Source organism: Cherax quadricarinatus, chromosome 65 (assembly GCF_038502225.1).
Source record: "Cherax quadricarinatus isolate ZL_2023a chromosome 65, ASM3850222v1, whole genome shotgun sequence".
In the NCBI taxonomy this organism is placed as follows: Eukaryota; Metazoa; Arthropoda; class Malacostraca; order Decapoda; family Parastacidae; genus Cherax; species Cherax quadricarinatus.
In genome coordinates this window covers 12,321,382-12,344,220 of record NC_091356.1, presented here as the reverse complement: position 1 = coordinate 12,344,220, position 22,839 = coordinate 12,321,382, and the positions used below count along the sequence as shown (strand labels likewise).

General features: G+C 38.7%; 1 protein-coding gene across 1 annotated transcript; it reads left to right on the top strand.

The window, feature by feature from the left end:
- The first annotated feature begins 2,427 nt into the window (after window positions 1-2,427).
- Window positions 2,428-22,627, top strand: RfC4 (replication factor C subunit RfC4). Its single transcript, XM_053793785.2, has 8 exons — window positions 2,428-2,526; window positions 3,959-4,070; window positions 4,752-4,960; window positions 9,076-9,232; window positions 9,746-9,913; window positions 12,857-12,937; window positions 13,490-13,603; window positions 22,221-22,627. Exons 1-8 carry the CDS (start codon window positions 2,435-2,437, stop codon window positions 22,329-22,331), a joined length of 1,044 nt encoding a protein of 347 aa, XP_053649760.1. The 5' UTR covers window positions 2,428-2,434; the 3' UTR covers window positions 22,332-22,627.
- The last annotated feature ends 212 nt before the right edge of the window (window positions 22,628-22,839 follow it).

The following is a 22,839-nucleotide window of genomic DNA, read 5'->3' as shown; positions in this document are numbered from 1 at the left end:
TACACGTCCCTCACCCTACACCAGTATATAAGCACCAGCCTTCTTGCCTGTGGTCCAGAATCTTCATGACTATGGTGCTCTTCACACCAGCTCCAAGACAAGAGACACTGATTACTTCATCTTTTGTATACAACCTCTCCTCACTTAGTGACGTACTCGTTTACCGATGCCTCGGATTTATGACAGGCTCTCTGACGCATATTCATACTTAAATAATGTACGTATATTACAGCTGATTTCCTCTACTCTGTTTAATACAATATACAGTACACTACTGTAAAATCATTTAAAAACGCTATACCAGAAATGTTATAAATGGTGCAAAGGTGACATTAAAACAGTATCATAGATGGTTGACACAAACCCACTACCATTATAGTATGCTCCTCACTTAGCGACATATTCATTTACCAATGTGATCTTAGGAACGGAGCTCCGTCATTAAGTGAGGAGAGGATGTATAGTTCTTGTCTTCCAATTATGTCCTTGAATTTGTATTGATAAATCCACTGGATAGTGAAACATTGACAATAAAGATACTCAGATGTTGCACATGTGTCTAATTTTTCAAAATATTGTTGAAAATGGTATAAAATACCTACAAGTTGAAGATGAAGATACATGTGTGACAGTTGGGTATTACAACCCAGGAGTCCCAAAGGCCTGTTATCCTGGGTGTAAAGGGAGCAAAATAAACACAGCAGAAAAACTTTTGACTTATATTATCCTTCACCAATTTAGAACAGAAGTATGTACACTATATACACTATGTACAACAATAGGTATTAGTGCACTCCACGGTAAGCAAAGCAGAATAGAAGCCACTAGAGAGCAGACCGTGCTTCAACAAGCTCTAGAATGGGAATGGCAAGGGCAGACGGGTGAGTGGCACCCACATCACCTCTGCGATTGCCAAAACCATCTTCTCATTGGCTGGAACCTGGGTACTGATTGAACGACGGGGCCCCATCGTCAACCCTTAGCCCCTGGTTCGCTGGTTGGGGGAGATAGCCCATCAACGAGGGTGTGTACATGCGCCGAATAAAGGTTACGTACTCTTTGCATGCCACATTGGGTATCTTTATTGATGAAACAATTCACCTACACAGTAGGCTTCTTCAGTCAAATACAAAGGGAGGAGTAGTAATGACATAATGATGTAATCAGTCCATCAATATACTGAGTTATTAACCTAGCCAACTGGAGATCCTCAAAGGAGGTTATTTGATGCGAGTGAGGGGCATTTGATCTATGGAATTGGACATTTGCTCCCTTTGGATGGAATAAATTTTTTTTAATAATAATAATATCTTTATTTACTACAAGTTTATGTACAAGGTATACAGGCCTAGCTGACATCAATGACATACTACCCTACAAAAAGCTGCTTGTAATAAAGTTGGTAGAATTACCGACAATATGCAAAGTAAAAGGACACAAGTGTAACTAATGTGACATTTTATTGTGGCAACGTTTCGCTCTCCGGCTTGATAGAGCTCCTGGAGAGCGAAACGTTGCCACAATAAAATGTCACATTAGTTGCACTTGTGTCCTTTTACTTTACAGAAAGCTGCTTGTTATGCAGAGTATTTCGGGCAAATTAGCTCAATTTTGTCCCAGGATGCGACCCACACCAGTCGACCATAACATCCAGGTATCCATTTTACCGATATGTGAACATAGACAACTGATGTAAGGAAACACGTCCAATGATTCCACCCCTTCGCAGGGAACCGAACCCAGACCCTCACCATGTGAAGCAAGAGCTTTTGCCACCAGGCCAGTTGCATATAAATACAATTAGCATACATAGTAACATGTATGTAACTTACCTAGAATAACCAAAAAAACGTCAAAGTGACTTATTTCCATTGGTGTTCTTGATTGGTGGCCCGGTGGTCTGGTGGCTAAAGCTCCCGCTTCACACACGGAGGGCCCGGGTTCGATTCCCGGCGGGTGGAAATTCCGACACGTTTCCTTACACCTATTGTCCTGTTCACCTAGCAGCAAATAGGTACCTGGGTGTTAGTCGACTGGTGTGGGTCGCATCCTGGGGGACAAGATTAAGGACCCCAATGGAAATAAGTTAGACAGTCCTCGATGACGCACTGACTTTCTTGGGTTATCCTGGGTGGCTAACCCTCCGGGGTTAAAAATCCGAACGAAATCTTATCTTATCTTATCTTCACCAGGCGCTGCTTGGCCCCTACGGGTGTAAAAATTATAATAACCCCCGAGAAGTTATTAAAATATAGTCATTGTATCTACGTCTTCAGTTATTTATGCTGTATAATCCTCCGGGTTTAGCGCTTCCCCTTGATTATAATAATAATAACAACTCAATTATTTACTTGGGAATAATTAAAAAAAAAAACGCGGGAAAGGTCTACTATCATTTGTTTTTATTTTCCCGCCAATATATGTAAACATAAACATGGCGACGGGTGAGAGTGTTATGGAGGTGGATGCTGCCAAAAGTTCCAGTCAAGCTGCAGCTGCCAGCTATAAAGCTTTACATGCACCATGGTAAATAACGAAGAGTAGTCTGTTATACATGATCCTGGGCTGCCAAATCTAGACAATAAGTCTAAATGGTTTTTACTACAGGGAGGCTCGTTGCTGCAAGTGAAGGACTTGAGCCAAGTAGACTCACGAAATCGTAATGACACGATTGCAAACAAACCATACCATGGGTGGGGATAGAACCCGCGGTCAGAGAGTCTCAAAACTCCAGACCGTCGCGTTAGCCATTGTGGCTAGCTGGTCCAGTGGCTAACGCGACGGTCTGGAGTTTTGAGACACTGACCGCGGGTTCAAATCCCACCCGTGGTATGGTTTGAGCCAAGTACTTGGCTCTCACTTCACACGTCGAGGGCCTGGGTTCGATTCCCAGCCAGAGTAGAAACATTGGACGTGTTTCTTTCCACCTGTTGTCTATGTTCCCCATCAGTAAAATGGGTACCTGGGTGTTAGTCGACTGGTGTGGGTCGCATCCTGGGACACTGACCTAAGGAGGCCTGGTCACAGACCGGGCCGCGGGGGCGTTGACCCCCGGAACTCTCTCCAGATAAACTCCAGATATGATTATAAGATTAGCCCCTTGGTTATCCCTTCTATTCCCCTCAAGGGAGGTTCTTTGATGCTGGTGAGGGGCTCTTGATCTAGGGAATTTGATCTGTGCACCAGTTCCTTGAATTAAGCCTGAATACCTTCCACATTTCCCCCACAGGCGCTGTATAATCTTACGGGTTTAGCGCTTCCCCCTTGATTATAATAATGTCCCTTCTACTAAGATTCTTTGGTGGAGGGCTCTTGATCCAGGGAATTTAAGCTGGTTTTCAGTACCTCATTCCCACAGGCATTGTGACACCCTTTTTTATTTTCTGCTTCCCCACCATGAATAATAGCTCAATATGCTGGCCACATCTTTTTTTTTTTTTTATTATCACACTGGCCGATTCCCACCAGGGCAGGGTGGCCCGAAAAAGAAAAACTTTCACCATCATTCACTCCATCACTGTCTTGCCAGATCTATTGTCATTAAACCATAATGATGTAGTATTCTTTAAATAGACATATTCTTCGTATGGATTGCCCCTCAAAGAAGGTTCCTTGATGCTGGTGAGGGGTTCTTGATCTAGGAAACTGGATCTTTGCTCCAGTTTCCTGAATTAAGCCTAAATACCTTCCATCCCCCACCCCCACAGGCACTGTATAATCCTATGGGTTTAGCGCTTCCCCTTGATTATAATAATAATTTGTATGGACGTATAAAGTCTTTTAGTGATTAAACGAATAACGCAGTTCTGCTGACTTTGAATTTGGCAAGGTTATGTTGAAGATCATTGCTAAGTTTTGGCCATGTAATTTCAAAATATTTTAAGCCTGATGTTGCTTAACCATCTCAAGGGAAGCACTTTGATGTTGGTCGCATTCTGACATTCACTTATACTTTCAGGATTGAAAAATATCGGCCTACAACGTTTCCTGAGATTGTTGGAAATGAAGAGACGGTTGCAAGACTGGAGGTGTTTGCTAAGCAGGGCAATGTTCCCAACATTATTATTGCAGTAAGTAGATATTACTATTCTTTCAACACACTGGCCATCTCCCACCGAGGCAGGGTGACCCAAGAAAGAAAAGAAACACTTTCACCATCATTCATACATAATCACTGTCTTGTAGAGGTGCCCAGATATGACAGTTTAGATGTCTCTCCAAACAGCAAGTATCCCAAACCCCTCCTTTAAAGTGCAGGCATTGTACTTCCCACCTACAGGAATCGAGTCTGGCTAATCAGTTTCCCTGAATCCCTTCACAAAATATTACCCTGCTCACACTCCAACAGCTTGTCAGGTCCCAAAAACCATTACAAAATATTACCCTGCTCACACTCCAACAGCTTGTCAGGTCCCAAAAACCATTCATCTCCATTCACTCCTATCTAATATGCTCACACATGCCTGCTGCATGATGATGATTATTATTAGTATTATTATAGGAAAGTGCTGAATCCAAAAAGACTTTACAGCACTTGGAAATGGGAGGTAATCATTTTTTATCTCAGGATGGGAAGGACAGCTCCAATTCTTTGGATCAAAAGCCTTTACCTGCCTCTGGGTACCCTCTCTTGAAATGTACAGCAATTTAATTGATAATTAACAATGCATTTATGAAGTATTATCAATTTAATTTACCAATTCAGTACAGTTTTGTAAAACAAAGATTTATGGATTGGTTTCTTCTTTCAGGGGCCTCCGGGCGTTGGCAAGACGACGACGATTTTATGCTTAGCTCGGGCTCTTCTGGGTAATAGTTTTCGAGAAGCTGTGATGGAATTAAATGCATCGAATGACCGTGGGATTGATGTTGTGCGAAATAAGATCAAGATGTTTGCTCAGCAAAAAGTAACTCTTCCCAAAGGAAAGCATAAAATTATTATCCTAGATGAAGCTGACAGGTAAATTATCCTAGATGAAGCTGACAGGTAAATTATCCTAGATGAAGCTGACAGGTAAATTATCCTAGGTGAAGCTGACAGGTAAATTATCCTAGATGAAGCTGACAGGTAAATTATCCTAGGTGAAGCTGACAGGTAAATTATCCTAGATGAAGCTGACAGGTAAATTATCCTAGGTGAAGCTGACAGGTAAATTATCCTAGGTGAAGCTGACAGGTAAATTATCCTAGGTGAAGCTGACAGGTAAATTATCCTAGGTGAAGCTGACAGGTAAATTATCCTAGGTGAAGCTGACAGGTAAATTATCCTAGATGAAGCTGACAGGTAAATTATCCTAGGTGAAGCTGACAGGTAAATTATCCTAAGTGAAGCTGACAGGTAAATTATCCTAGATGAAGCTGACAGGTAAATTATCCTAGATGAAGCTGACAGGTAAATTATCCTAGATGAAGCTGACAGGTAAATTATCCTAGATGAAGCTGACAGGTAAATTATCCTAGGTGAAGCTGACAGGTAAATTATCCTAGATGAAGCTGACAGGTAAATTATCCTAGGTGAAGCTGACAGGTAAATTATCCTAGATGAAGCTGACAGGTAAATTATCCTAGGTGAAGCTGACAGGTAAATTATCCTAGATGAAGCTGACAGGTAAATTATCCTAGGTGAAGCTGACAGGTAAATTATCCTAGATGAAGCTGACAGGTAAATTATCCTAGGTGAAGCTGACAGGTAAATTATCCTAGGTGAAGCTGACAGGTAAATTATCCTAGGTGAAGCTGACAGGTAAATTATCCTAGGTGAAGCTGACAGGTAAATTATCCTAGGTGAAGCTGACAGGTAAATTATCCTAGGTGAAGCTGACAGGTAAATTATCCTAGATGAAGCTGACAGGTAAATTATCCTAGGTGAAGCTGACAGGTAAATTATCCTAGGTGAAGCTGACAGAAATATCCTAGGTGATTAAATCCTAGGTGAAGCTGACAGGTAAATTATCCTAGGTGAAGCTGACAGGTAAATTATCCTAGATGACAGCTAGAAGCTGACAGGTAAATTATCCTAGGTGAAGCTGACAGGTAAATTATCCTAGATGAAGCTGACAGGTAAATTATCCTAGGTGAAGCTGACAGGTAAATTATCCTAGGTGAAGCTGACAGATAAAAATTATCCTAGATGAGGCTGATGGGTAAATTATCCTAGATGAGGCTAATGGGTAAATTATCCTTGATGAGGCTGACAGGTAAATTATCCTAGACGAGGCTGATGGGTAAATTATTATCCTAAACGAGGTAATTTTCACAAGTTTGCATGTGGGTTCCTAATTGGGGTTACAGTAAACTGTACTCATGGTGTCCTATTTTTTTTTTTAGTATTAATGAATTTTAAATGTCATTAATAGACACACAAATCAAAAATTTTAACGGGCATCCTAAAATCTTGGTGCATCAGACATAGTTTGTGTCAGTAGATGAGCAAAACGTCATCCAAACAAAGGGTAACAATATCTTGATCAATTTTTAATTTGTTATAATTCACTTTTCATGCAATAATTTTCCTTATTCCTGCCATTTAATTATCCATCTTTGATCCATTTTTTTTATTAATACATTGGCTGTTTCCCACCAAGGCAGGGTGGCCCAAAAAAGAAAAACTTTCATCATCATCATTCACTCCATTACTGTCATGCTAGAGGCATGCTTACACTACAGTTATAAAACTGCAACATTACTAACAAAAAAAGGCACAATACCGTGATTGGAATGATACACAAATAACCCACACATAGAAGAGAGGAGCTGCAACGACGTTTCGGTCCAACTTGGACCATTTACAAAGCCACACTTTGTAATTGGTCCAAGTCAGACGGAAACGTTGTCGTGTGCTCCTCTCTTCTATGTGTGGGTTATTTGTGTACTGCAACTTTAACACCCCTCCTTCAGAATGCCGGCACTGTACTTCCCATCTCCAGGAATCAAGTCTGAACTGTCAGTTTCCCTGAGTCACTTCATAAATGTTACCTTGCTTACACTCCAAGAGCACATCAAGTCCTAAAAACCATGTGTCTCCATTTGCTCCTGCCGTAAGTCCAAGCCCCTCGCACACAAAACCTCCTTTAACCCCTCCCTCCATCTCCTAATTAATTAAATTTCCTAATTTAATAACCTTTACATTGTATGTGTTTGTTCAGCTGACTCCTGGTAAGGGACAAAATAACGTTGAACATGTTGAGAAAATGATACAGTGGAACCTCAGTTTTCATATGCTCTAGTTTGTATGTAAAACTATAGTTATCCTCTATAAAATGTATTTTTTGTTAATATTTCCCATAAGAAATAATGGAAAGCTAATTAATCCCTTCCAGACACCCAAAAATATTAACAAAAAATACATTTTATAGAGAATTATAGTTTTATGTACAAGCTAGGGCATACGAAAGCTGAGGTTCCACTGTATATGGTAATTTATTTTGTGCATTGTTTTGCCTTATTGTGCCAAAATTTTGCATAATTTGGTCTGTATCCAATTTTTATTTTATTACTTTTATTACTAAGTATTCCCAAAGGATACCTTTTGAGTGGCACAAATCTATGATTATGATTTATTATTTTTTTTCTTTTTTTTTTAACGAGTCGGCCGTCTACCACCGAGGCAGGGTGACCCAAAAAGAAAGAAAATCCCCAAAAAGAAAATACTTTCATCATCATTCAACACTCACCACACTCACACATAATCACTGTTTTTCCAGAGGTGCTCAGAACACAACAGTTTAGAAGCATATACGTACATATAAAGATATACAACATATCCCTCCAAACTGCCAATATCCCAAACCCCTCCTTTAGAGTGCAGGCATTGTACTTCCCATTTCCAGGACTCAAGTCCAGCTATATAAAAATAACCAGTTTCCCTGAATCCCTTCACTAAATATTATCCTGCTCACACTCCAGCAGATCGTCAGGTCCCAAATACCATTCGTCTCCATTCACTCCTATCAAACACGCTCATGCACGCCTGCTGGAAGTCCAAGCCCCTCGCCCACAAAACCTCCCTTACCCCTTCCTTCCAACCTTTTCGAGGACGACTCCTACCCCGCCTTCCTTCCCCTACAGATTTAAATGCTCTCCATGTCATTCTACTTTGATCCATTCTCTCTAAATGACCAAACCACCTCAACAACCCCTCTTCAGCCCTCTGACTAATACTTTTATTAACTCCACATCTTATCCTAATTTCCACACTCCGAATTTTCTGCATAACATTTACACCACACATTGCCCCTAGACAGGACATCTCCACTGCCTCCAACTGCCTCCTTGCTGCTGCATTCACAACCCAAGCTTCACACCCATATAAGAGTGTTGGTACTACTATACTTTCATACATTCCCTTCTTTGCCTCCATAGATAACATTTTTTTGTCTCCACATATACCTCACCTTTTTTCCCTCATCAATTCTATGATTAACCCCATCCTTCCTAAATCCATCCGCCGACATGTCAACTCCCAAGTATCTGAAAACATTCACTTCTTCCATACTCCTCCTCCCCAATATGATATCCAATTTTTCTTTATCTAAATCATTTGATACCCTCATCACCTTACTCTTTTCTATGCTCACTTTCAACTTTCTACCTTTACACACACTCCCAAACACGTCGTCCACTAACCTTAGCAATTTTTCTTTAGAATCTCCCATAAGCACAGTATCATCAGCAAAAAGCAACTGTGTCAATTCCCATTTTGTATTTTATTCCCCATAATTTAATCCCACCCCTCTCCCAAACACCCTAGCATTTACTTCTTTTACAACCCCATCTATAAATATATTAAACAACCATGGTGACATTACACATCCCTGTCTAAGACCTACTTTTACTGGGAAGTAGTCTCCCTCTCTTCTACACACCCTAACCTGAGCCTCACTATCCTCATAAAAGCTCTTTACAGCATTTAGTAACTTACCACCTATTCCATATACTTGCAACATCTTCCACATTGCTCCCCTATCCACTCTATCATATATATCCTTAAAAATGTCTTCGATGTTTTTGGCCAGTGGAATAACTACCATGTAAAAAACATATAAAGTCAATTCATATGAACATTTTTTGTTTTAGTATGACTGATGGTGCACAACAAGCACTAAGAAGAACTATGGAACTATATTCCAATACAACTCGATTTGCATTAGCTTGCAACTCTTCAGAAAAAATAATTGAACCGATCCAGTCACGATGTGCTATGCTGAGGTACTCCAAACTCACCGATTCTCAGGTATAAAACAGGTTTTTTTTTTTTTGTTTGTATATGTTAGTATATGGCAGCTTTTGTATTTTAACAGTTGATCTTCTCACTACCTTATAAAGAATATATTTTTGTTTTAATGTGTATGACTTTGTTAAGGCCTAAATTGGCCCACTCACACCAAACAGAAATTCTGTACAAATGTTAGAGCTAAAAATATGGAAAAGCCTACCTAAATATTCTCACGATTAGTTGGAATGAGTAAGATTAGTGGTGTGGATTTTGACAAGGTGTTGTAGTGTGAATATGGTATCATCTATGAATATTTCTGCATTGGTGTGAAGTACATTAGGTTTACAGCTTCTGTATTCAACATTTTCTCAGTTGGAAGAAAACCCACATGTAGACAAAGATAGGAGAGGATCTCAGACTGACATCGAAATATACAAATCAACTATTCTACTCTCTCTCTCTGTCTTCATGTGGGCTTTCTTCTACCATTGGCAAATGTTTATGACACTGATTCTTCATCATTTTTCCCAGATACTTGCTAAAATTTTGGAAGTCTGCTCAAAAGAAGATTTGAGCTACACAGAAGATGGTCTTGAAGCAGTGGTCTTCACTTCACAAGGTGACATGAGACAAGCACTTAACAACTTGCAGTCCACAGCACAAGGCTTTGGTCATGTGTCTTCAGATAATGTATTCAAGGTATTCTTTTTGAGAAATCTGAATTTATTGAGAAGAAGAATAGTAAATGTGAAAGTAAACTTTTGCAACTGATTTGTTGATACAATAACATGCATTAAGATACTCATTTCAGATTCACAACAATATTACCATTTTTTTTTTAACCATGGTTCTAATTTTCCATTGAAGGAAACACTTCACAATAGTTCATTTAATAGCTGTTTTGCCAGAAAGCTGCTGCCATGACAATTTAAATCTCCCTCCAAACTATTGCGTGGTGTAATATAAAATAGGTAAATTTAGGCGAGGTAAGGACAGTGTCAGATTGTGCTTCTCACATTGTTGCTTGGTGAACAAACAGCAGACTGCTTGAGTGACTGTTAACTCTGCTACTAGGAAGGGATAGCTAAACCTTCCCAAAGGAAGGCATTAAAAAAAACAATTTTTTTTTTTTATTAGCATCCTGGCTGTCTCCCATTGAGACAGGGTGACCCCAAAAAAGAAGAAACACTTTCACCATCACTCACTCCATCACTGTCTTGCCAGAGGGGCACTGATGCTACAGTTCAAAAGTTGCGAATATCCCCCAACCCCCACCCTGCCCCCCTCCATAATGTAGGCACTGTACTCACCATTTCTAGGACTCTGAGTCCAGCTAACTGGTTTCCCTAAATTCCTTTATAAATGTTACCTTGCTTACACTCCAACAACACATCGATTCATAAAAAAAACACTTGCCTCCACTCCTATCTAACATGCTTATTGATCATATAATAATCAACAAATATTTTTCTGAATTTTTTCCCCTGTATGACAGCCCTAAACGAAATTACTCTGTTTTGTGCTACTGCTTCTGCTGCTTTAGGTAGCATTCCATCGGGAGACGAGTATCATATTCAGCTGTAATATGCTTCCAGTTAAGATACTATTATTTTGGTCATGATTTTGGTACCAGCACTATCTCTGGGGTAAGCTGATCATTGTCTCTGGAGATCTTGCTCTTTGACAGTTGGTGTGCATTAAAATTTCATGTCGTCTCATATTTTAATACTGTCATTTTTGAGGAATTGTTAAATGTTGATGAAGATAGGGAAGCTGTGATTTCGTGTATAGGGCAAGGAGGAATAACATCTTGTAGGAGTGAGGAAGAGCCAGTTGTGAGTGTGGGGGAAGTTCGTGAGGCAGTAGGTAAAATGAAAGGGGGTAAGGCAGCCGGGATTGATGGGATAAAGATAGAAATGTTAAAAGCAGGTGGGGATATAGTTTTGTAGTGGTTGGTGCAATTATTTAATAAATGTATGGAAGAGGGTAAGGTACCTAGGGATTGGCAGAGAGCATGCATAGTTCCTTTGTATAAAGGCAAAGGGGATAAAAGAGAGTGCAAAAATTATAGGGGGATAAGTCTGTTGAGTGTACCTGGTAAAGTGTATGGTAGAGTTATAATTGAAAGAATTAAGAGTAAGACGGAGAATAGGATAGCAGATGAACAAGGAGGCTTTAGGAAAGGTAGGGGGTGTGTGGACCAGGTGTTTACAGTGAAACATATAAGTGAACAGTATTTAGATAAGGCTAAAGAGGTCTTTGTGGCATTTATGGATTTGGAAAAGGCGTATGACAGGGTGGATAGGGGGGCAATGTGGCAGATGTTGCAAGTGTATGGTGTAGGAGGTAGGTTACTGAAAGCAGTGAAGAGTTTTTACGAGGATAGTGAGGCTCAAGTTAGAGTATGTAGAAAAGAGGGAAATTTTTTCCCAGTAAAAGTAGGCCTTAGACAAGGATGTGTGATGTCACCGTGGTTGTTTAATATATTTATAGATGGGGTTGTAAGAGAAGTAAATGCGAGGGTCTTGGCAAGAGGCGTGGAGTTAAAAGATAAAGAATCACATACAGGGTGGGAGTTGTCACAGCTGCTCTTTGCTGATGACACTGTGCTCTTGGGAGATTCTGAAGAGAAGCTGCAGAGATTGGTGGATGAATTTGGTAGGGTGTGCAAAAGAAGAAAATTAAAGGTGAATACAGGAAAGAGTAAGGTTATGAGGATAACAAAAAGATTAGGTGATGAAAGATTGAATATCAGATTGGAGGGAGAGAGTATGGAGGAGGTGAACGTATTCAGATATTTGGGAGTGGACGTGTCAGCGGATGGGTCTATGAAAGATGAGGTGAATCATAGAATTGATGAGGGAAAAAGAGTGAGTGGTGCACTTAGGAGTCTGTGGAGACAGAGAACTTTGTCCTTGGAGGCAAAGAGGGGAATGTATGAGAGTATAGTTTTACCAACGCTCTTATATGGGTGTGAAGCATGGGTGATGAATGTTGCAGCGAGGAGAAGGCTGGAGGCAGTGGAGATGTCATGTCTGAGGGCAATGTGTGGTGTGAATATAATGCAGAGAATTCGTAGTTTGGAAGTTAGGAGGAGGTGCGGGATTACCAAAACTGTTGTCCAGAGGGCTGAGGAAGGGTTGTTGAGGTGGTTCGGACATGTAGAGAGAATGGAGCGAAACAGAATAACTTCAAGAGTGTATCAGTCTGTAGTGGAAGGAAGGCGGGGTAGGGGTCGGCCTAGGAAGGGTTGGAGGGAGGGGGTAAAGGAGGTTTTGTGTGCGAGGGGCTTGGACTTCCAGCAGGCATGCGTGAGCGTGTTTGATAGGAGTGAATGGAGACAAATGGTTTTTAATACTTGACGTGCTGTTGGAGTGTGAGCAAAGTAACATTTATGAAGGGATTCAGGGAAACCGGCAGGCCGGACTTGAGTCCTGGAGATGGGAAGTACAGTGCCTGCACTCTGAAGGAGGGGTGTTAATGTTGCAGTTTAAAAACTGTAGTGTAAAGCACCCTTCTGGCAAGACAGTGATGGAGTGAATGATGGTGAAAGTTTTTCTTTTTCGGGCCACCCTGCCTTGGTGGGAATCGGCCAGTGTGATAATAAAAAAAAAAAAATAAAAAATAATTTTTGTCTTTCAGGTATGTGATGAACCTCACCCGATTTTAATCAAGGAGATGATTCAGCACTGTGTTAAAACAAACTTTGACGAGGCTTACAAGGTAAGAACATTTGTAAGAGTAATGACATATTGGTACATTTACTATTATCCCTTTACCCTGATTTCACCCAAAAACAATAATTAAGGACAAGTTAATGATTGAAATGAAAGTTTCTTTTTTTAAAGCTAATGTGAAGTGAATCACTATGGGTGCTGATGATAATTTACAAAGACTATTTTCTTGTGGGAATAGAGAAATACTGCACAGTATATACATAAGCATGGTTACTGTTACAATTTTTAAAGCAAATGCTCTGAATTATTCTCCAGAAAGTGAGCATCTGCTCTATAATATACTCCTTCAGAGTGCCTGCACTCTGAAGGAGTATATTATAGTATATTAGAGTATATTATAGTATATTAGAGTATATTATAGTATATTATAGTATATTAGAACTAGGCATTTGTAATACTGTGTCAAATTTTTAATCTCTGTATCTGTATTCCTTCCCTTAAATCGAATCTGAATGCCCCCATTCCCTCAGGCACTATATGACCCTTATGGGTTTACCATTCCCCTATGAATGTAATAATAATAATGTATCTATTTTAGATTTTAGCTCACCTCTGGAAGTTGGGTTACGCTTCTGAGGATATAATTAGCAATATCTTCCGAGTCTGCAAGAACATCAATATGGCAGAGTTTCTTAAGCTAGAATTTATCAAGGTAGGAAACAATGTTGCTGTGATTGAATTTTCTAAAAATTATAGTGTGTTTTAAATTGTGCATTGTACAGTTGAGCCTTCTTAATATTAAATTCTTAGGGGTGTGGGGTCTTTGTATTATATACGTATTTATGTGATGGATACTTTGCAGCCTAGTTTTCTCTTCTCTGTCTCATAAATGTACCTTCTTTTACCTCCTCTCTCTTCCTCTTTATTTTTTCTTTTAACTTTTAAACAAATTCTTTTTACGAGGATATTTTCAGTCGTACAAGATTCAGATTGTGATATGCAGTTTGACTGACCAACTTTAAGTACATACTGTATATCGTATTACTAAATTGCATGTTACATGTCACCTGTGTTGAATAGCATTGGGCTTATGTTACCATTGGTAATACAGTGGTACCTCGGTATACGTCCGTTTTGGAATAAGTCCAACTTGGTATACGTCCTGTTTGGACGCAAAAATTTTTGCTTGGTATATGACCTTTGTTTGGAATATGACTCACGTGCTAGAACTTGTATGGGTCAAAATGAGCCACGACACATTTTGCGCCACACTGCGGCCCAGTGCCATATTATTATCATCAACACCTTGTTCACTGAATTTAATCATTTGTAACATCTACTTTTAGATGCCATCATAAACAAAGAGAAGTAATGAATAATTCATGCTGAGAATTGTATACAAAAGCGGAGTGACTAGGCCAAACGCAGATTCATACACGTTTTCTTTGGTGCTGGACCAAAGGAAACGTGAAGTTTTCCCTCCGCCCGGCATATAAACATAGCATGTTTATATACTGTGTAATGCATTTCTTATATAATTTTGAAGAAAATATCATAGATGGATTAATGAAAATATGTATATTAACGGAAAATAAGACTTCTAATGTGCCCAAGAGTGATTATTATTACAGACTATTAGCAAAGTTAAATTTGCATTTATTTCATCTATGTAATTCTTTTGAATTTATGTATGTATATTAGTATTAAGCAGTGTTTAAATTACATATTTTAGTACATATTAAGCAGTATTTAAATTATTTTGGAGGGAGAGAGTATGGAGGAGGTGAACGTATTCAGATATTTGGGAGTGGACGTGTCAGCGGATGGGTCTATGAAAGATGAGGTGAATCATAGAATTGATGAGGGAAAAAGAGTGAGTGGTGCACTTAGGAGTCTGTGGAGACAAAGAACTTTGTCCTTGGAGGCAAAGAGGGGAATGTATGAGAGTATAGTTTTACCAACGCTCTTATATGGGTGTGAAGCGTGGGTGATGAATGTTGCAGCGAGGAGAAGGCTGGAGGCAGTGGAGATGTCATGTCTGAGGGCAATGTGTGGTGTGAATATAATGCAGAGAATTCGTAGTTTGGAAGTTAGGAGGAGGTGCGGGATTACCAAAACTGTTGTCCAGAGGGCTGAGGAAGGGTTGTTGAGGTGGTTCGGACATGTAGAGAGAATGGAGCGAAATACATCCCCATCAATGTATGTAGTGTAAAGCACCCTTCTGGCAAGACAGTGATGGATATGGCAATAACAATAGGATTTTTTTTCATGGGAACAGATTATTCATTTTCCCTATACAGTGGAACCTCTACTTACGAGTTTAATCCGTTTCATGATCTTTCTTGCATCTGGATTTGCTCATTTGTTGAGTCCATTTTCCTCATTTAAATTAATTGAAATGGAATTAATCCATCCCAGTGGAGTTCCAGGCACAATAAAATACAGCTTATTTATCTATCACAATTCATCTAATATGACATAATAAACAATATTAATAACATAGAAACATGATATACACACTAGAATGAATGAAATACAGTAGACCGTCACTTAACACGGTTTTGTTTGGCATGTTTTGGTTATAGCACTATTGAAGAATTGTGGCATGTTTTTGTATAAGACTTCATAAAATTAACTTAACACAGTTCAGTTTGAGTAAATATGAGTTTGTGTGATGACTGACTGATTTACTGACTGACTGACTGACTTGACTGACTGACTAACTTGACTGACTGACTGACTTGACTGATTTACTGACTTGGTAGACTGACTGACTTACTGATTTATGCACACTCCAATGCAACCATCGGCTTCAGTACCAGAACCTCTACCATACACCTCAGCCCAGTAGGGCTACAGCATAACTCTCCACTCTCCTCAATCATCCACAAACACCAGCACCCACAATTTGTAATCTTAAGCAGTAAAAACAACATAATACATCACGACAATGAACTACAATTAATGTTCACTTTTATTTTTGTAAGATCTGTTGATCTAAAAAAAGTTGTTTGGCTTTTTGGGGGCTTCCAGGAATGTACCATTTTTTTCCCATAAGTTCTTCAGTTTGTCTAACACAGTTTTAACTACCATGGCATTTTCAGGACTGTAACTACCATGTTAAACCACGGTCTACTGTATGTCATTACATATTTGAGTAGTGGTAGTAGAGGCGGCACCACAGCGGCCATTGTTCCTGCTCCTGACTACGTACCTTCCCATGCTTTTATTATAACAGAAAACGGAGTGTTTGTAAGGCAAACTCCATTAGATCACTACTTAGTTTCATAAGGAAACAGTAGTAATAATTAATAATAACAATAATACGTAATAATAATAATAATAATAATACATAATAATAATAATAATAATAATAATAATAATAATAATAATAATAATAATACATCATTTGCATTGGAGAAGAGATGCTGGCAAAGGCTGATGAGGTAGAAGAGATGCTGGGCACAGCGGCATGTGCAGTCAGTGGTTCATTTCGTTTCATCCTTTTTCTATTGCTTAATTGTTACACTCTGTGTTTATCAATGATTTCCTGCTTTAATTCCATTGAAATCATCCTCTTTTTCTTCTCAGCACTGTCCTTTGCACTTGCTTTCTTAGGGCCAATAGTTAGAAACAAGAAATTCTACAAAATAACTGCATGAAACGTAAGGAAATTATGAGAATTATCTCCACCACCAGTTGAAGCACACACGGAGTGTTGTTTTCACACACGTAATACCATCTCGTGGTGGTGTTCTCAAACTCACTTATACATAGTATTATTGTAGTATTATTTATTATTATTATAATAATTTATTATAATAATTTATATAATTATATTGTACGTATTATTATTATTTTTTTTTTTTAACAAGTCGGCCATCTCCCACTGAGGCAGGGTGACCCAGAAAGAAAGAAAATCCCCAAAAACAAAATACTTTCATCATCATTCAACACTTTCACCTCACTCACACATAATCACTGTGACTTAAGCGCGACGGGCTGGAGTTTTGAGACTCTATGACCGCGGGTTCAATCCCGGCCGGGGGTATGGTTGATAATCACTGTCTTTGCAGAGGTGCCTTGATACAACAGTTTAGAAGCATATACATGTACATGTATAAAGATATATAACATACCCCTCCAAAATGCCAATATCCCAAACTCCTCTTTTAAAGTGCAGGCATTGTACTTCCCATTTCCAGTACTCAAGTCTGGCTATATAAAAATAACCGGTTTTCCTGAATCCCTTTGCTAAATATTACCCTGCTCACACTCCGACAGCTCATCAGGTCCCAAAAACCATTCGTCTCCATTCACTCCTATCTAACACACTCACACATGCTTGCTGGAAGTCCGAGCCCCTTGTCCACAAAACCTCCTTTACCCTCCTCTCTCCTCCAACCTTTTCTAGGACTCCCCCTACCCCACCTTCCTTTCCCTACAGATTTATACGCTCTCCAAACCATTCTACTTTGATCCATTCTCTCTAAATAACCAAACCACCTCAACAAACCCTCTTCAGCCCTCTGACTAATACTTTTAGTAACTCTACGCCTCCTACTAATTTCCACACTCTGAATTTTCTGCATAATATTTACACCACACATTGCCCTTAGACAGGACATCTCCACTTCCTCCAGCCGCCTTCTCACTGCAGCATTTGCATCCCAAGCTTCACACCCATATAATTGTGTTGGTACCACTATACTTTCATATATTCCCTACTTTGCCTCCATGGATAACGTTTTTTTTTTTTTTTTCCATAGATACCTCAATGCACCACTCATCTTTTTTCCTTCATCAATTCTATGGTTAACCTCATCCTTCTTAAACCCATCCGCTGACAAGTCAGCTCCCAAATATCTGAAAACATTCACTTCTTTCATACTCCCTCTCTCCAACACACTAACCTGAGCCTCACTATCCTCATAAAAACTCTTAACAGCATTTAGTAACATACTACCTATTCCATATATGTACTTGCAACATCTGCCACATTGCTCCCCTATCCACTCTATCATATACCTTTTCTAACTCCATAAATGCAAGAAATCTTCCCTAGCTTTATCTAAATACTGTTCACATATATGCTTCAATGTAAACACTTGATCTCCACATCCCCTACCCACTCTAAAGTCTCCTTGCTCATCTGGAATCCTACTCTCTGTCTTACCTCTAATTCTTTCAATAATAACCCTATCGTACACTTTTCCTGGTACAGTGGGCCCTCGGGTAATGTCATTAATCCGTTCCAGAGAGCTTGTCTTTAACCAATTTTGTCATTAGCCGAATTAATTTTCCCCTTAAGAAATAATGGAAATCCAATTAATCCGTTTCAGACACCCAAAAGTATTAACCAAAAAATATTTTTTTTAAAGATTAAATATAGATATACATACAGAAAACAATGACAAATAAATATAAAACACTAATAAAATGAATAAATGAACATTTAACATCACACTTACCTTTATCGACTCTTGTAGGAGGCAAGAGGCAGGCGAGTTTATAATGCTTCAATATGATGCTAATATCATCTCTACGGCTTATTTTTCTATCACAATTCATCTAATATGACATAATAAACAATATTAATAACATAGAAACATGATATATACTCTAGAATGAATAAAATATATCATAATGTATGAGAGGAATATGTTGTGGAAGTATTGTTGTTGGGTTTATAAGGGCCACTTAGAGAAGCCTTACATATTCGTGGTGGTGGAGGCAGCAGCATAAGCTACCACCACTATTCACACTTAAACAATGTATGTAATTTATAAATAAGAAATATTTACATTTTAATTTATAAATAAGTAAGTTTATTCAGGTATACACAAATACAGTTATGTACATAGATTGTCATACATAGCAGCATATGTTTAAAGTACCTAGGATAACCCAAAAAAGTCAGAGTGATTTATTTCCATTGGGGTCCTTTTATATTTACACTTACCTTAGAGGAGATGTTAGTTTAATTAGTTAGTTTGATGGAGGAGATGCTGGCAGAGGTTTAGGGTGGTGGAAGATAACAGACTGGCGTATGTTCATTGGCCTGGTACACATCCAACAACATTGGAGAGTTACTTTCGTGTCGTTTTTCTATCGCTTACTCGCTTAACTTACTTGCTACACTGTTAATTCTACACTTTATCGCTTGCTGGCACTATAGCCTTTATCGATACCTGCTGCTTTAGTATCGTACGTATCGCAGAATCACTGAATCACTGCATAAGGCATATTCTCCCCTCTCCTTCCTCCACTTTGGTACTTTGCTACAAGTTTTTTCTTGAATTCTATTGCGTTTCTTTCCTTCTTTACCACAAGGCTGGCACTAGAAGCTTTCTTTGGGCTCATGGTGGCTTATTTAGCAGTTACAAGCACTAAAAACAATGGAATAATACAAAATATATCGCGTGTATGCTTAGAATCATCCTCCCTGGCTTGTAAACAATGGCACACTGTGGCTGTACATGGGCTCAGGCCATGCAGACACGTTTGGGACGAATGTCCTTAACTGAGTTCTTGGGCGTTAGCCAAGTCATTATTTTGACGCAAAAACGTGTCGCTATCTGATTTTTTCGTTACCCTAGGGTCCACTGTATATTATTATTATTATTATTATTATTATTATTATTATTATTATTATTATTATTATTATTATTATTATTATTATTATAATGCTCTTGCTTACCATTAGGAATTTCTATTCACACAAAAAAATAGAAGAGTTACTGTTATGCAGAGTACTACTGCATTATTGTAATAATTGTATGAATAATGTCAACCCATTCATGACTGTGTATTTGGAATGGCCACTCTGGACAGGTATTGTTTACTCTTGAACATTGGTAAAAATCGAACATTTCTGCTACTTTGAGCTCAATTTTAAGGTACTTTTTGTCAAGAAATCATTCAAAATAATATTTATTTCTGTAATATATCTTCCACTCTATCAATTGAGACCAAAAAAACGAGAATACAACCATAAAAACCATACGAAAATATACTGCTAAGAGGCGGCTAATTGCTGAGAAGTGAACTCCATTATTTATGGTCCAATTTCTTTCAATTTTGGCGTACGTTAAGAAGCATCTTTCCATCATACATTTCCCAAGTTTCAATAAGATAGTCCAACAAATGAGATCCAATTCCTTAGGTCAAGAGCAAGAACCCCTCACCAGCGTCAAGGAACCTCCCTTAACCCTTAAACTGTCCGAACGTAAATCTACGTTTGTGCACGTAGCGCTCCAACCTTGATTTTCTCCATAAGAGATAATGTAAAAAAAAAAGGTAGATCTACATTTGGAGCACTACGCGAGCAAACGTAGATCTACGTATGGACAGTTTAAGGGTTAAGGCCTGCTCACATCTGAAAATTTCAGTTGCGTCTGGAAACAAAAAATCAACCAAGCGACTGCTCGAACCTGGAAAAACTCGCTCGTGGGTGCACTCGTAAGTAGAGGTTCCACTATTTCTTGTGGGAAAATTCTTTTGGTATACATCCTGTTTGGTATAAGTCCAAGGTTCTGGAATGGATTAACCCTTAAACTGTCCAGACGTAGATCTACGTTCACGTGCGTAGTTCTCCGACCTTTATTTTCTCCATTTGAAAGCATGTAAAAAAAACGTAGATCTGCATTTGGAGCGCTATGCATGTAAACGTAGATCTACGTTTGGACAGTTTAAGGGTTAAGGATGTATACCGAGGTACCACTGTACTGTATATACAGTAGGAACCCCCGTATCCACGGATTCAGTATGTGCGGTTTGAGCTATCCATTGTTTACTGTGGCCCAAAAATAACTCGTAATTTTGTTTAATAATGGCCCCAAAGCACAAAAATAGGGATGCTGGCAGTTCTTCAAAGCCTAAGAGATGCCATGAAATGCTAATTCTAGACTTATTTTGCTTAATTTATCAATTAAAGTTTATCTTAGGTATGCATGGGTTGTAAATACTGCAGCAAGGAGGAGGTTGGAGGCAGTGGAGATGTCATGTCTAAGGGCAATGTATGTTGTAAATATTATGCAGAGAATTCATAGTGTGGAAATTAGGAGGTGTAGAGTTACTAAAATTATTAGCCAGAGGGCTGAAGAGGAGTTGTTAAGGTGGTTTGGTCATTTAGAGAGAATGGAGCACAGTAGAATGACTTGGAGAGCATATAACTCTGTAGGGGAAGGAAGGTGAGTAGGGGTCGTTCTAGGAAAGGTTGGAGAGGGGGGGTAAGGGAGGTTTTGTGGGCGTAGGGGCTTGGGCTTCCAGAAGCATGTGTGAGCGTGTTAGATAGGAGTGGATGAAGACAAATAGTTTTTGGGACCTGATGAGCTGTTGGAGTGTGAGCAGGGTAATATTTTGTGAAGGGGTTCAGGGAAACTGGTTAGCCGGACTTGAGCCCTGGAAGTGAGAAGTACAATGCCTGCACTTTAAAGGAGGGGTTTGGGATATTGGCTGTTTGGAGGGACATCTAAACCATCGTATCTGAACGCCTCTGCAAAGACAGTGAGTATGTATGAATTATGGTGAAAATGTTGAATGATGATTTAAATTTTTTCTTTCTTTTTGGATTTTTTCTCTTTGGTCATTCTGCCTCGGTGGGAAATGGCTGACGTGTTAAAAAAAATATATGTAAATGAAAATGACTTACATATACTGTTCGCTACTATCCACGGTAAGTCTTGGAACGTGTCCCCCATGGATACAGGGGGTCTTCTATATTTATATACAGACTTTGCAGCATTACAGTATATATTTAATGTGTTGCAGATTTTTGATAAAACAAATTTGTAGCTGATCAGAATCTAGTTCTATATTCATGAGGTTTACCCTAGATAGAAATCTTTGGTAAATGACAGTTTTTTAGCTGCAAATGACCCCCACAGGTTTAGTGCTCTTGTGTGAATAAAATAATAATGTAAGTAATTCTCTATTTTGATCTTAGCTGTTGCATGTAATGCAGTATTGTATGACTGACTTATTGCATGTAATGCAGTACTGTATGACTGACTTATTGCATGTAATGCAGTACTTTATGACTGACTTATTGCATGTAATGCAGTACTGTATGACTGGCTTATTGCATGTAATGCAGTACTGTATGACTGACTTATTGCATGTAATGCAGTACTGTATGACTGGCTTATTGCATGTAATACAGTAATGTATGACTGACTTATTGCATGTAGTACAGTACTGTATGACTGACTTATTGCATGTAGTACAGTACTGTATGACTGACTTATTGCATGTAATGCAGTACTGTATGACTGACTAATAATGTGCAGGTGTATCACTGTCTTAATGCATATTTTTGTTTGTTGCAGGAAATAGGCTACACTCATCTGCGTATAGTTCAGGGAACATCGTCACTTCTCCAGTTGTCAGGACTTTTAGCCAGATTGTGCTCCAAATCTCTCGAACCTCTGAAAATATAAGACTTTCCAGTGATATACACATGCATCTGTATTTTAGCTAACATAATTGTGTTCTTTTGGGTAATACTTTGTATGCATTAAACTTCAGATGATTATGTAAAAAAGATACATTTAATATACATATAGTACTGTATTCAGATGTATACAGAAAAATGCTGGAAGGAACTAATAACCCCTTCTCCTGAATAAATTGCTGAATTTAAAAAGAAAAACTTTCGTTTTTCTTTTTAGGTCACCCTGCCTCGGTGGTATACGGCCGGTTTGTTAAAAAAAATAGAGAGATAAAAACTGTGGAAGCTAACATGAAAGGCTGTGTGTTAGTTTGCATGTCTTTGAACCTAAGTTTTCTCTGCATTTTTATGTGAAATAAATTGGAAATGCAGAATATTTTATGGTACATTGCATTAACCTTGTAATTAATTAGGAGTGCATATATATTTAATGTTTTATGAGTTAATTATTCCTTGAAAGTACTCCTGATGGTTTCTACAATTTTCTTAATACACCT